This window comes from Punctularia strigosozonata (genome assembly GCF_000264995.1).
Source record: "Punctularia strigosozonata HHB-11173 SS5 unplaced genomic scaffold PUNSTscaffold_6, whole genome shotgun sequence".
In the NCBI taxonomy this organism is placed as follows: Eukaryota; Fungi; Basidiomycota; class Agaricomycetes; order Corticiales; family Punctulariaceae; genus Punctularia; species Punctularia strigosozonata.
This window is the reverse complement of record NW_006767438.1, coordinates 634,241-648,362: the sequence shown is the minus strand read 5'-3', so window position 1 is coordinate 648,362 and position 14,122 is coordinate 634,241. Positions and strand designations below refer to the sequence as shown.

Here is a 14,122-nt window from a genome sequence, read left to right as displayed (position 1 = left end):
GAAACGCGTCGGTTTTGGTTTCTCAAGGGAATGAATTGTTCTTACGCACAGACCGTCACCAGCCCTGCCAGCCTCGGCGCGGCCACTGAGCGACCTTCGTCGTCAATCACATCAAACAAATCCTTGGGACTGATCTTTCAGCGGCTGTCACTGCTTTGTATAGCGAAACGGCATTAGTGTGGTACTGTCTGCACAGAGAACCCTGGCTTCAACTCAGTGTCTGCAGTGACTAGTGACTAGTGATCCCTGAGTTTCGATTTACTTCGACGGCGGCAACGCATATTTTGGTCTACTCGAAGTGCTTGAGGCTACCTGTCGTGCTATGCGTTTCACGAAACCAGCCTGGGTCGCACATAGAGGTCCGCATTTGCTCGTGCAACTCGTCCGACCACCCCATAACCCCGGTTACGCGAATAGATACTTCATCTCGCGACGACCAGAGCTCGAAGCGCCTCTCCATCTTCTCGGTGCATGTCCACCCGGACAACTCGCGTATCGCCACAGGCGGGTTGGACTCCAAAGTCCGGATATGGAGCACGAAACCGATCTTGAACGAGGCGAGCGAGCAGAAGGGGAGGATCCCGAAGGTGTTGAGCACGTTGGCGATGCATGTGGGACCGGTGTTGACCGTGCGATGGGCACATTCAGGGAGGTGGTTGGCGAGCGGGAGCGACGATGCGACGGTCGTCGTTTGGGACCTTGATCCGTACGTTGTTATTTGGTTGCCTCTAGTGGCTGCGTGGCTGAAAGAGTGTTAAGGAGTGCGAAAGGGATGGTGTGGGGCTCGAACGAGGTGAATGTGGAAGGCTGGAAACCTCTCAAACGATTGCCGGGGCATGAGAGTGGTCAGTCAACTTCATGCATACATCCTGGGGCTCATTCTGAAACGGAAAATATAGACGTTACGGACGTTGCTTGGTCACCGGGCGACCGATACCTGGCTTCTGTCGGCCTTGACTCCTTGGTGATGATATGGTGCGGTTTCACCCTCGGTTAGTGGTTGTAACTGCTCTCCGCTTGGTTTGTTGGATCCTCGTACTGAAGGCTCACTCGTTTCAATTCCAGAGCGCCTTCGTAAGCTCGACCTGCATCAAGGATTCGTCAAAGGTGTATGCTGGGATCCCGTTGGCGAGTTTCTCGCGACCCAATCCGACGATCGCACCGTCAAGATATGGCGCACCACCGACTGGCAGCTGGAGGCTGAGATAAGGAAGCCGTTCGAGCATTCTCCCGGTTCGACTTTCTTCAGACGACTCAGGTGAGCCCAATCCCCGAATGGTCTAGACGGGGGCTCAGAATCCAGTGCTTCGTCGTCCTCGTTGTATCTCTCGTAGCTCGAGGCTGACGACGTCATAGTTGGTCACCAGACGGCGCGCATATAACCGCATCAAACGCCGTGAACGCAAAAGGCTTCGTGTTTATCGCGGCTGTGATTGCTCGCACAGTGTGGACCTCGGACATCAGTCTCGTCGGGCACGAAAATACCGTCGAAGTTGCTGTACGCCGCTCGTCATTGCTGTTTGGATATTCATTGCATATACTGATGCCTCTGTATGATAGGCATATAACCCTCACGTCTTTTTGCGGAACCCGGCGGGTGAAGTATCGACGTCGAACATATGTTCCGTTGTTGCTCTGGGCGCGGACGATAGAGCGGTGTCGGTATGGCAGACCAAGTCAGCAAGACCGATCATTGTTGCAAAGGAGGTTTTCGAGAGGCAGATCATGGACCTTGCTTGGTGAAACTCTTTCAATCAGCGACAAATCTACGACGCTCATTCTGCATCTCACGAAGGTCTTGGGATGGCCTCACGCTGTACGCCGTCTCCTCGGACGGCACACTGGCTGCATTCGACTTCGATCCGGAAGAGCTTGAGGGTATCGCACCCTTCGATGCCCAGGAGCAGTACCTCACTAAATTCAAGTTCGTGCCTCCACCGCTACCAGAGGGATACGTGCACGTCCCGCATCCATCCTCGCGGTACAGCGTCGGGGAGAAGAACAAAACCGGACCGTCACCTACCAAAACCAGCCAGCCCGCGGCACCGAGAGTAATCACACCCCAACCGGAGACGATCAACAAGTTAGTGGCGAAGAGGAAACCCAAGGACTTCAGGAGGCGGCAGAGCGGGCCGTTCAACCCCTCCAGCGTGCCTTCCGCAGGGATGCCCTCCGCATCGATTTCGAGCGCTCCGGTATCTCAGGCTCCGCCTCCACAACCCTTAGCCCCCAATGGATCAGTCATCTCCGAGAGTGATTCCTTTGGATTCGGCGAGGCGTCGGGGACGAGTACGCCTCTGGCGAGCACCTTTTCGCGGGCGGGCCGCGCTCGCCAGGAATCTCTACACACCGACCCGTTCCGGACGACGTCGAGCGACTTGTTCGATTCGAGCATGGGTGGAGCGGACATGGACGTCGACGGAAGGGGATACGCGAGCATAGCCGCGCTGGATGAGAAAGGCAAGCGCGCTATAGAACCCGACGAAGGTTTGGGCGTGGGAGGAAAGACCTCGAAGCCGAGGACGCTGGGAGGAGACCGGCCTCGGGAGGCTGTGAGACCCAAACAGCTTGGTATGGCGCAGCCAGCACAGGGAAGCGTCGTGGTCGCTGGAGGGTCCGGGCTAGGCGTCAACTTACCCACACCACCGCTACTGACGTTCCTGAGCGTGGCGGTGAAGGTGTCCGGAGGCGGGTCGACCGATGCGGTGCTTGAAGGGAGGAATCCGGAGAATGGTGGTGAGCTGCATTCCAGAGTCCAGTTGCCCGTATCGTCCGATCTCATCTTTCGACTGCAGGTGCGAATGAGGTGCTGTTCGCACAGGGAAAGCAAACGCAGTGGTTGGACTACTTGCCTTCCCCTGTTTCGATCTTGGCCGCATCGAGCCATTTCTGCGCGGTGGCTTTGGTGGATGGGTCGGTGAATATCTATTCCCACACAGGGCGCAGGTAGGCGGAGTTTCATGCTTATAGAGTAGGAGACGGATGTTGATTGTGATTCGCAACAGGTTAATGCCCACGCTGAGCTTAGGATCGCCGTGCTCCTACCTCGATGCTTGTGAGGATTCCCTGATGGCATTGACGTCGTCAGGGCAGCTGTACGCGTGGTATGTTATGTTTGTTTCGTTCGCTTCGCTTGATCTCACGACCATCTAGGAATGTGAAGCAACAACGCGCAGTATACAGTCCGGTATCGATTCTTCCGATCCTCCAGCCATCTGCATGCGAAGTCCTCTCCGCCTCCGTTCGCGCCAATGGCTCTCCCGTCATCCAGTTATCCACCGGCGTTGCGCATTCCTACGACCCTGGTCTGTCCACCTGGATCAAGCTCAGCGACAAATGGTGGATGGAAGGCTCCGACGTGTGGCAGGGCCGCGGGCGCGGCAACAATACGGGCGCTCGGGGACACGGCGTCGTCGCCGCGGTCGAACAGAGCATAAACGAGCTCGTGCGCGGAGCCGGTGTGCTCGACAATGACGCGTACAATGGTGCGGCCGCGGCAGGCGAGAAGCCTCGACCTGAGTGGTGGAATGCTGCCTTGACGCTGGGGCATTTGGAAAGCAAGATGTCTGCAGCCAAAGTCCTGGACAGTCCGTCAGAGTACAAGCAGGTGCTGTTGGTGTACGCCCAGCGAATAGCCAACGAGGGGTTTAGGAGCAAAGCCGAGGAATTGGTGAAAGAGCTTTTCGGGCCGGTCTACTGGTAGGTGTTGTACAATGATTTGTCCAGTGCTTCGCACTAAGCCATCCGGCAGGCGGCCAGGTAAGGACGAGTCCTGGTGTCCGACGGTGCTCGGCATCTCAAAGCGTGACTTGCTGAAAGAAGTTTTGAATATATTTGGTAAGCATCGATTTATCATGGAGGTTGGGAATCAGCACTAATGCATCCATAGCTCGAAGCAAGACACTGACGAAGCTTGCCATCGACTGGCAGGATCTTCTCAAGAAGGCTCAATGACCATGTCCCGTATCTCGACATATATTCTGTACATTATTCCAACCCTATCGCGCGCTTTATCATATGCACCCAAGTGTGTGTGTATGTCCTGCTGACCCCATAAGAAAATATCGCCTGCGAAGACTACCTACCATACATATCTGGATGCTGATCTCGTCCACAAGATCGCCAGCAGATGATCTTGCGGATGCGAGAAGACAGATAGCTGCCACCGCATGCAGCGTTGCCTCACGTACACAGCAACTAATAATCAAGCTCGAAAACGCTGAGCTGCATCGAAGCTGGGTATCTGCATACACACGTAGAGAGTAGACCCGGAAGTCTAAGACCAACATGGTTCTGATCCTCAGCTACATGGTTCAGCACGTGGGTACAAGGATCCCCGGACGCCCCGGATGACGTCGGTGACCTATTGCGCATTCCTCCTGTCGACTAAGCCGCACGATGTTGAAATCCCAGGGACTACGTACACCTACGTCGCCACCTCCACGAAGCTGCACATAAAAAGCCGGCATACGCACGCGTGCATGAACGTCGTCTCTTCGCACAGACGACACCTTCCACTAACATCAACCTTACCGAGTTCACGAGCAACATTATGAGCCCTCAGGATCCCACTGTCATCAGGGAGGTCGCAAACGGTGTCTGGATCTTCTCTCGGTGAGCATTAGCTTCATATTCTCAGTAAAGTAGCTTGATGATGCTCTTGCAGGCCATTCGCGCGCTTTGGCGTGTTCCCTGTGGGAGGTCGCTCGACCGCCGTGAAGCTCTCGGACGGAGGAGTATGGGTGTTAGCATCGACGCCCCTGACCGAGAAGACGAAGTCCAAGCTCGATGAAATAGGCCCAGTCAAGTACGAACCGGGAACTGGCTCTGCACATATGCGCCGCTGACACCGACTTGTTACAACTAGGTGGATCATCGGAGCTGACGCGGTTCATCATCTGTACCTTGGTACGTCCCCAGCACTAAATATGTAGTGCATGTGTCTAATGCTACTATTCTATGAAACGCAGGCGAATTCAAGAAAGCGTACCCCGATGCGAAGCTGATCGCGGTGCAGGAGGCCATCGACAAGCTGAAGAGTCAGAATCTGCAGTGGGATGGAGGTACGGAGGCATTCCCTAGTTTTCAGTTTATTAGGCTCCGGTTGACACTTGCAATAGCTTGGGGAAAGGATCCTGCGGGGACGCAATATGGGTTCGAAAGTGACGTAAGATTACCACTTCTTAGAGACTTCCTTCCACGCTCACATGGTTTCCAATCCTCCGCAGGTTCAACACTGGTTCGTGCTCGACATCCCTAATGGCTGTATACACAGCTTAACCCCGCCGTTGTAGTTACTTCTCGGGGTTCAGAAACAAGGACGTGGCGTTCTTCCACCCCGCCTCGAAATCGCTCATCGAGGCCGATTTACTCTTCAATCTGCCTCCGACAGAGCAGGTTCGCCACACCTAATTTCTCGCCTTGATATTCTTTGCTGAATTTGACCGGCTGTGCGCATAGTACTCCTCATCAGGGTCTTCCGGGAAGGTACCACTGATCGGCGATATGCTGACGCCCTGGACCTGGGCGCATAAGAAGTTTGCTTCGTCACAGGCAGTCGACACTGAGTAAGACCATATCCTAATTCAGAATGATATATGAAGAGCTCATAATTTCCTGCAGGGCGATGAAACGGGATGCGAAGACGGTCGCTGGCTGGGGTTTCACTAGGATCATACCCTGCCATGGAGTGAGTTTGCCTACTTAACGGTCGCTCAAACGTACTTCTCATAATCCCAACAGGATGTGATCGAGGATAAGGGCAAGGAAGCGTGGCTCTCAGCATACAGTGCTTTCCTCGATTGATAGCACTTCGATATACCAGTTTGATCGCGACCTGTATGAATATGCAAGAGACCTCCGGTACATTATATGTATATTATTCAATGCGCTGACATTCCTCCGCTCAATGGCTGTTCTCCTCGCGGAGGAGCTCGATCACCAGGAGCGCACTGCTTCCTCTCTTTTCGTGTCAGAACCCTTCTCTGCGCTGAGTCCGACGGTAACGTCCGAGTTCGAGGCCTTCTTCGCCAGCGCGTTCTCGAGCAACTCTACCGCCATCGATGCTGAGCCCCACGACGACTGGAAGCCATATCCGCCGTGTCTAGATAAATCCGTTGGAGGCCACGCGATGGAAGAGAAAAAGTTGGGCACACCCGTAGTTGAACACGACCGGCACCTTTTCGTCCCCGCGCGCGACCCATTCGGTCTCGAGCCTGATTCCGCCCTTGCGCGCGGGCCGCAGGCCGCATCCTTCTTCGATTACGAGCGGGAGCAGGTCGTCGACCGTAAGCTCGGGATCTTGCTTATGCGCGCGGACGGAGGGCGGAACCAGCTCGGGTGCGAGCTTGAGCGAGCGCTGGAGGATGTCGAGCGTGATGTCTGGGCGTGGGGTCGGGTACCAGTCGTCCGGGGTCTTGATACCACCTACGATAACCTATGAGAGGAGAAGTTCAGGGATAATCGTGGCATATAGAGGAGGGGATGTGACGCACGTCGCCGCCTTTGCGGGGGATTATATACGTCCAAAGGCCGTCGACGCTGCTGATCGTGCGCCCAAACTTGACCCAGGGCGCACGGAGGAGGACGGTCTGTCCCCGGATCGGGTATACATCCCGGTCCTCCACGCCGCCCAAGAACCTAGCGCCGAGACCCGCACATACCACCACGGCCTCTGGCGGACCTAAAGAGTAGGAACACTGCCATCAACACCAAGGCCCCTAGAAACACGAAGGACAGGAAGAGAGGTTACGCACTGATGCGTTTGCTGGGGCCGGTGAAGACGTGCGCGCCGCCGCTGATGACTTGCGAGATGTGCTGCACGGCGGCCTTGACGATCGTCCCGCCGGCGGCGAGGAAGCGGGCGAGGAGCCAGTTGAGGTAGACGGGCGTGTCGATCGTCAGCGTCGTGAACTGGATGCCTGTCTTGCACGGTGCCGGGATGGCGTCTTTCTCGACGTACTCGAACTGCGAGCGCACGTCGTGTAAGTACGTGATGGGAGGTTTACCATGGCGCGAGGCGGATGACACGAGAGAGTGGCGAAGTGCGCACGTACGTCGGGCATGATTTCGAGGTAGTGTGGGCGCGGCGCCTCGTCGACGTAGAACTCGGTCTGGGGAAGGCGTAGGAAGCAGTTCTCGGCTGCGCCGCCTGGGGCGGAGAGGTCCCACATGATGCGGAACGTTTCCTGGTCCATCTCTGTGGACCGGTCAGCGGCGATGCACTCGCTGGCTACACGTCAACGCGTGCATACTTTGTTGACGTTTGTCGTCGCCAGCCAGACTGACATGGTGAGCGCCCTAGTAATACAAACGTAGGTTAGGGGCGGTATATAGGAATGTCGAGTGTATGCGCACCGCCCAGTGGCTTGTGTAACGGATCGTCTTCGGATCGGATGGGAGCGTCTCGGCGACAATTGTCACATTGTATTCGCCCTTCTCCTGTATCTTCAGCGCCGTGGTCAGTCCGACGACACCTACGGAGATGAGCAGTGAGCATATACGATTCAATCGAGGAGCGCAATCCAGCGCACCTGCTCCCAACACCACGATCTGTTTCTTCTCGATCTCGTTCGGTAACGACATGCTCGTTCGGTAAAAAGGTGGGTGTATGGCTGGTGGTGGACGTCTGTAGAAGGGAGACTGGTTTCAATCCCTCGCGACACAATCGCAGTGACTCGAGTCCGCCTACGGGAGCCCGCAGCAGTCCCTTAGACGTAAGTTCCGGTCGGACGGCAGTGCGCGAAAGGATGTCACGATTAATGATTAGCACGGCTAGATCGGCCGATATGCGCGATTGCAGGCGCCAAGGAGGGAGGGAGAACAGGTAAACCAGACATGTTGGAAGAGGCGATAGGCGCTCGATCTATGCAGGCAGTCTTGCGAGACGCAAACAATCTGGGAAGACCTTGAAGACCTTGAATGTAGTGTAAGGTGAGATCCACACATGCATATATTGGGCAGTATCAGGATGACAAGCGTAGTGCTACTGGAAGAGTCAAGGGTGTAGCTCGCACCACTATCTAGAAGACCATCATGGCCGAAGCGTAGAGCTGCTAGCGAAAGCGGAGCCGTGGTCGTCGGTCTTCGCCACAGATTCATGGCCCCCCGACCGTAGACTGCATGTTGAGGGGTGATAAGGATGGGCGTGAAGAAAGGCGTGGACGACAAATTTCCGGCTTCACTGAACGCACAGCCCGAAACGCATTGACCCTTGCTGACTAGCTTCCCGGGCGCTCACTGATCACAGCCATTGCACTGCCGTTACGCAGGAACCTCTTCCTCAGCGACATTCTCTACGGCAAACAATCTCGTTGACAACTTACTGTCCTCTTGCTGAAGCAGCTGGGAGCTCATCGTGAGCTCATGCAACGATACGATGACCGTTATCTGAACCGCGACGGCAGTGATTCGTGTGACTTGACGATGTTCCCGCTCAACAGCTTGGCGCCGTAAATGTGTTTCGACGTGGGTACGCACCGCAATGTGCCGCGGGTCGATCATAGATAATATTTGCCAAAGTGTCACCACTTGAAGCCCGTTATCCCCTCCCAAAAGCTGCGCCGTGATCGCCCTCCGGACTCCATAACGAATCATGCCTACCAGACGACGAGGAAGTGATGTCTCCTGGCTCACTGGAAGCGCTCCTCATCCCGAGGCAATCGGTGTCAGCAGTGGCAGCGGGAGTATGCCTATCGAACGCTTCTCTTCGAATAGCCTACCTCATAACCCGAGAAGTGCACGAGGAGATTCCATATTCAAAACATTGGCTATGACTGGTGTGGGCGAAGGGAATCGATACGATGTCGCGCTGGATTCTGAAGACGAAGACGACGAAACGCTTACCATTGGTGAGCAGCCGAAGATATCAAGGACCCGTGCACGATATCACTCAACGCCTCGAATTCAGGGATCACGAGCGAGGAATCTTGGACATTAGAGGAACACTTCCCGACCCGAACAGGTATTCAATATGTTGTCGAGGCACACACCACAAGTTTATCGAACAGAGGCGTAACGACCAACTTGTCCGAATCGGACACATTCAAGATGTCTCTGACCATCTCGCGTCGAAATGCTGTGACCCTCATCGACGACATACAAGACGTTGGTGCCATCTCCCACTTCGTCAATGGGGAACCTTGCCTGACTCTGTTTTAGGAACTCATAACCCTGGTTGCTCTGAAGGACAAAGACTTACTTCTGCGCAAGACGCTCATCAAGCTCCTCGTGAGACTGACACACAGGTTCAACTGGATCCCGTCAAGCCTTCTCGTTCACGACGTGACGTCCGTGTCCCCGGACCCAATATACGCAGGGGGTTTTGCAGATATTTTCAAAGCTTCACATCGAGGACAAGAGGTAGCGCTGAAACGCTTCAGAGAGTTTCTCCCAGGGCACGACTCTAACGCACTAGACAAGGCTCGTGCACGGTGTTTGACTCTTGCAATGTTATACAAGACTTACGTCCTTTTTCTCTCGTCAGCGCTTTCATCGCGAGATCTTCATGTGGAAAGCGCTAAGCCATAAGCACGTCCTTCCTTTCCTCGGCGTGGACAAGGACACGTTCCCGAGTCGCCTCTGCATGGTCTCCCCATGGATGAAAAACTGCAACCTTCTCAGCTATATCGGCACAAACCGGTGTTCATCGCGAAAGATCAACGAGCTGGTCAGCAACCTCGTTCTTTGACTTCTGTTGAGTGCTTTTCTGAAGCCTCCACAGCTGTTCCATGCGGCTCGGGGCTTGGAATATCTGCATTCACAAAGGGTCGTTCACGGTGACATGCGATGCGTAAATACCCGTCATCAGCTACCGCGGCAGCGGAATATCTCACATTGCCCTAGGTAAACATCCTCGTCAACGACCGAGACGAAGCGGTGTTGGCGGACTTCGGGCTAGCCAGTCTGTCTGCTGGCATGGCGAATACGATCACCATCACCGAAGGCTCTGCTAGGTGGAACGCGCCAGAGCTGCTTATGGGGGACCGCGTCATTCGCTCGCATGAGAGCGACATATATTCCTTCGGTTGCGTATGCCTCGAGGTCCGCTTGCTCTAGTAACGGTCTCCACCTCGTATTGACGTACGGTCAGGCCTACACTGGAAGGGCACCCTTTGCGGACATTGCGAGCGGATTCGCGGTTATCGCGAGGGTAGTAGCCGGCGACAAGCCAACCCGCCCCTTCCGGCCGTCACCGCAAGGGAACCTCATCTCTGACGGTCTATGGAGTCTGATGATCATGTGCTGGGACAGATCTCCGCAAGAACGGCCGAACGCACAGGAGCTGTCTTACCAACTTGGTCAGATCTGCTCGCACGGTCGCTCGCGTTCAGCCACGGCTTATTAAGGGCTTAGCGTGCCTCATGCATCCAAACCGATATCCGTTTATCGACACGCACGTCTTATTTGCATAGTCTCTACATCCCCTTTCTTCATATGCTGATACCCGCACTGGAATTTACCTCGCATGGATACTGACCGCAAACCAAACACCATCATGCAATTCACGCGACCGTCGATGTGCCATTGAATGTATACGAGTTTACGTCCGCAACGCCTGTAACCGTCGTTACCTCAACTTATGTATTTGTTTGCTTTCGTATTATTGCAGATGTTGGGTGTTGGGACCTACTTCGGTCTATTATTATATCATCTCTTGGCGCGGCGGGGGGGGGGGGGGAGGAGGGGACCTGACCTGGATTGTCTAATTCCGATGATCTGTGTCTGCACCGAACCCAGGATGTCCGTTTGAGAATGTTAAAATCATATTTACAGGTTTCAGGATCCGAGTTTCTTATCGTCCATCTTTCTCCTAACTACAGCTCAGCACACGCGATATCGAGTTATGATCGAATCAAGGTTTGAAAATGGCTTGGGTGGGCTGTATGCTACGCATGGCGACGACTCGGTGCTTGCGTCGGAAGATCCAAAGGTGCTCGTCTTTCCCTTGGCGAACAGAAGCGTCTGCGAAGTGGAGTATAAACCGAGTTGAACTTCTTCTTCCGTCTCGGATCCATATTGACCCGTGCTAGTAGCCCGAGAAGTACCCGGTGCGAACGCTATGCCGCGGCTAGCGGATACCACAGACACGCCAGAAACCATAGGCCCCTCCGCAAGCGCTTTGCGAAGGTGGATGAGCATTCGGCATGTCATGATCCCGGTCACAGCGTGGAAAGGCCTGTAGCATCATTCGGTGAGCCTTCGTTTACCAAAATGATGAACGACAATACCCGTAGCTAAACCACGGTATGTGAGTTACGTTCTATAGAATGGATTCAGGGGCAATCTCAAATAAGAACAACACCAGATGAACGTACGACCACCATCAGGTTATTGAAAACGAGTATGCAGGCAATACTGGATCGCCACATGTGTATTAGCACGTGCAATTGAAGACCAAGGAGAAACCAAGAATACCCGAAGAAGTATAGGAGGTTATCCTGCAACATCAGGTTGTACAGCGTCTTCTTCGTATGTGTCCGCCTGGCGCCCTGAGAGCGAAGATCCTTGACATAGCGACTGGCTGTTTTAAACAGCGCAAACAAGAACAGGACACCCTCGTACGCGGTCGCTGTGAAAGGTCGGTAAGAGCGAACAAAACTCGACGAATACTCGAAACTTGAACCATCTAAACGCACCTGGCACCCATTGCGCCCACTCTATCCCAGTGTGCACCACAGGACATCCCGGTATCGGCAGTGCCTTAGCAGTTTTGATGACTGCGGCCCGTCCGAGGGCGTTGTGAACAAGAATCCACATGAAGCCGCCTACGGATGCCAGAAATAGGACGATGTTTACAATGGCCACCTGTTACGGTAAGAAGTGAGCAACGTGATTGGAAGTCGGTGGAGACAATGCTCGGCTGACCGGCTTTGAGCAGCGAAATATGGCATAGATACGAAGTTGCATCACTATTTCGATTGCCCATAAGCTGAGCGCACCGACCACGCGGATCATGGCGTCCATAACGACGCAACTATCATATAATGAGGGCCTTGAAATAGGAACGAAGGCAAGATAGCCCGGACGGACGTTGTAAGGCTTGGCTGGAACGTCGCGAAGGAGTGTATCTGCGCGACATCGAACAGTGCCAGCGCGATCGTGTAGTAGCGGACCTAATCCCAGGCAAGAAAGGTGATCAACGATTTTGTCCAAACACCTCATCCGCTACAACATACCCAGAAGAATAGGAATTTGCCAAGGTTCCACTTCCCGGGCTACAGAGTGTCAGGATGCGCGTGTAAGAAGGCCAGTCGTGACATACCCAGATGTATCGAGCTTCATCGCGTACTGTGAGGACTGGATTAGGCGGTGAGTGAACGCTCGCCGATGGCGAAGGGCAAGGCTCACTGTAATCGTGTAAGACCCACGTCAAGGAGACGACTGGCCCAGCTTCATCAGGATATATTGGTTCAAGAATAACAGAATGCTCACCGCTAACGTAGAGTGGTATGCTCGCCGCTTTCTTCAGCGCGATTGCCTCTGCGAGGGGGTCGGCCATTGGGGAGAAGGGGAGATGGCTTCATGATAAGTCCTTATTCGTGAGGTGTTGATAAAGTATACTGAACCCGGCTCCGAACACTGCGAAGCTCATGAAGTGCATGCATATTTGATCCAAGTGATCACGAAGTGGAGCACTGGATGATCTGAGAAGGGGAGATGGCTTCATGATAAGTCATAGTTCATGAAGCGTTGATAAAGTATACCGAACCCGGCTGCGAACACTGCGAAGCTCATGAAGTTCATGCATATGTGATCCAAGTGATCACGAAGTGGAGTACTGGATGATCTGAGAACGCCTTCGGGCTTCTTAGATTGATTTGAAAGTGATAACGATTATTGATCCTTTGCAGAGTTGCTCAGGGTGATGGCGTCACTGGTCGGTCAATTGGCGACATCTTGGCCAGGGGGTCCGGAAACCAGCGGCAAAGCGAGAGGGGTCCTCCTGGACGGTTCGCGCTCTGCTAGGTTCAAGGCCCAAGGACCGCGACCAACGACCCCTACTGGCCTGCACTTTTATTGGGACATCGAGATTCTTATTACCTCTAAGCTCCGGCGCCGGTGAAACTGCCTCCATCTCTGCGCAGCGTCGACCATCACAACCTTCAAAAGACGAACACGCACCTCGATATACGGACCATTTGGATGGCTTGCAAGCCCCCTTCCTGATGATGCAGCATTCGTCCAGCATAGAACTTCTTACTGCAGCACCTTTTTAGGAAGAACATCGCCATTCAGCGGTGACATGTTGTAAGCTACTAAATTACATATGGAGAACCCCACCGGCACGTGACTGGTTCGTACAGATGCGCGACAGGGTGTTCCCGTATCGCCGTCAACATTCCTCCAGCTGGATCATCTGCCGAAAGAGACACGACGGCAACGAGCATCATCAGACGCGTCATTATTACAGCTATTAGTAACCATCCAGGTATGCTCTTGCTCGTCCCACGTTCGTTCGTGTACTAACTGACATGGGGGCGTTCCAGCTCCAATGGGTCGACGAGTTTTAGTCCTAGCTGGCTATATGCTCAGCGTTGAAGACGCTGAAGCTTGGGCCAAGAAAAACAACTGGATCTCGAACAAGTACTTATCTGTATACGATTGCATTCGGAAGGTCTGGGTCGAGCGGGGCATGAATCGCGTCGCGAAGCTTTATCCCACCGATTGGCCTAAGGCTAGGTTTCATCGCGTCAATGGTCAGGATAGATGTGTCGACTCCGAAGGGAAAGAAATTACAGGAACTTCCATCCTGTTACTTGCGCGAAGGAGTGCACGCGACCCAACCGCGACTTCCTCCACGTGTCGATTTATCCCGGAAACCGAGGATGATATCCGGTTCAAGGAGGAATTCGAAAAGAGGGAAGGGCTTAGCTTGACATGGGTGGTTGTGCCTGATCCTTTCTTTGAACTCGACTTCGACTTCGTTGAGGACGTGCCCGCGGAATACTATCACGACTGACATGTATAAGTACCGGCGATCCCTTCGTCGTAAGCCATTTCACACTGTCTCCCTTCCAACGAGAGTCATCCCGTCTAACAAGCACCCCTTCCTGATCCGCGGCCGCAAGTTCGATGTCAATATTCAACAGCAAAGTGTTCTAGATCTACTATGCTCCATCCT

At 54.1% G+C, this 14,122-nt stretch overlaps 5 protein-coding genes across 5 annotated transcripts; 3 read left to right on the top strand and 2 right to left on the bottom strand.

The window, feature by feature from the left end:
* The first annotated feature begins 63 nt into the window (after positions 1-63).
* On the top strand, positions 64-4,035 carry PUNSTDRAFT_102438 (WD40 repeat-like protein). Its single transcript, XM_007383551.1, has 13 exons — positions 64-359; positions 418-706; positions 760-845; positions 900-992; positions 1,066-1,258; positions 1,357-1,498; positions 1,561-1,739; positions 1,796-2,736; positions 2,796-2,946; positions 3,006-3,104; positions 3,154-3,699; positions 3,752-3,837; positions 3,890-4,035. Exons 1-13 carry the CDS (start codon positions 323-325, stop codon positions 3,952-3,954), a joined length of 2,907 nt encoding a protein of 968 aa, XP_007383613.1. The 5' UTR covers positions 64-322; the 3' UTR covers positions 3,955-4,035.
* Positions 4,036-4,552: 517 nt separating this feature from the next.
* PUNSTDRAFT_67968 (uncharacterized protein) lies at positions 4,553-5,805 on the top strand (the record flags this gene model as incomplete). The annotated part of the gene is made up of 10 exons (XM_007383550.1): positions 4,553-4,614; positions 4,667-4,807; positions 4,868-4,908; positions 4,971-5,063; positions 5,121-5,167; positions 5,229-5,239; positions 5,295-5,397; positions 5,461-5,567; positions 5,623-5,689; positions 5,743-5,805. The coding sequence occupies 10 exons, from the start codon at positions 4,553-4,555 to the stop codon at positions 5,803-5,805; spliced, it is 735 nt and encodes a 244-aa protein (XP_007383612.1).
* Positions 5,806-5,937: 132 nt separating this feature from the next.
* PUNSTDRAFT_44417 (D-amino-acid oxidase) lies at positions 5,938-7,584 on the bottom strand (the record flags this gene model as incomplete). Its single annotated transcript, XM_007383549.1, has 8 exons — positions 5,938-6,103; positions 6,156-6,436; positions 6,495-6,682; positions 6,756-6,966; positions 7,056-7,231; positions 7,254-7,299; positions 7,357-7,475; positions 7,533-7,584. The coding sequence occupies 8 exons, from the start codon at positions 7,582-7,584 to the stop codon at positions 5,938-5,940; spliced, it is 1,239 nt and encodes a 412-aa protein (XP_007383611.1).
* A 656-nt stretch (positions 7,585-8,240) lies between these two features.
* Positions 8,241-10,484, top strand: PUNSTDRAFT_102434 (kinase-like protein). Its single transcript, XM_007383548.1, has 9 exons — positions 8,241-8,356; positions 8,406-8,470; positions 8,521-8,849; positions 8,909-9,105; positions 9,160-9,420; positions 9,485-9,667; positions 9,722-9,790; positions 9,844-10,041; positions 10,091-10,484. Exons 3-9 carry the CDS (start codon positions 8,594-8,596, stop codon positions 10,343-10,345), a joined length of 1,419 nt encoding a protein of 472 aa, XP_007383610.1. The 5' UTR covers positions 8,241-8,356; positions 8,406-8,470; positions 8,521-8,593; the 3' UTR covers positions 10,346-10,484.
* Positions 10,485-10,821: 337 nt separating this feature from the next.
* PUNSTDRAFT_134086 (uncharacterized protein) lies at positions 10,822-12,499 on the bottom strand (the record flags this gene model as incomplete). The annotated part of the gene is made up of 11 exons (XM_007383547.1): positions 10,822-11,176; positions 11,229-11,260; positions 11,316-11,355; positions 11,416-11,569; positions 11,637-11,805; positions 11,866-11,974; positions 12,031-12,113; positions 12,177-12,215; positions 12,263-12,297; positions 12,349-12,381; positions 12,433-12,499. 11 exons carry the CDS (start codon positions 12,497-12,499, stop codon positions 10,822-10,824), a joined length of 1,116 nt encoding a protein of 371 aa, XP_007383609.1.
* Positions 12,500-14,122: the final 1,623 nt, after the last annotated feature.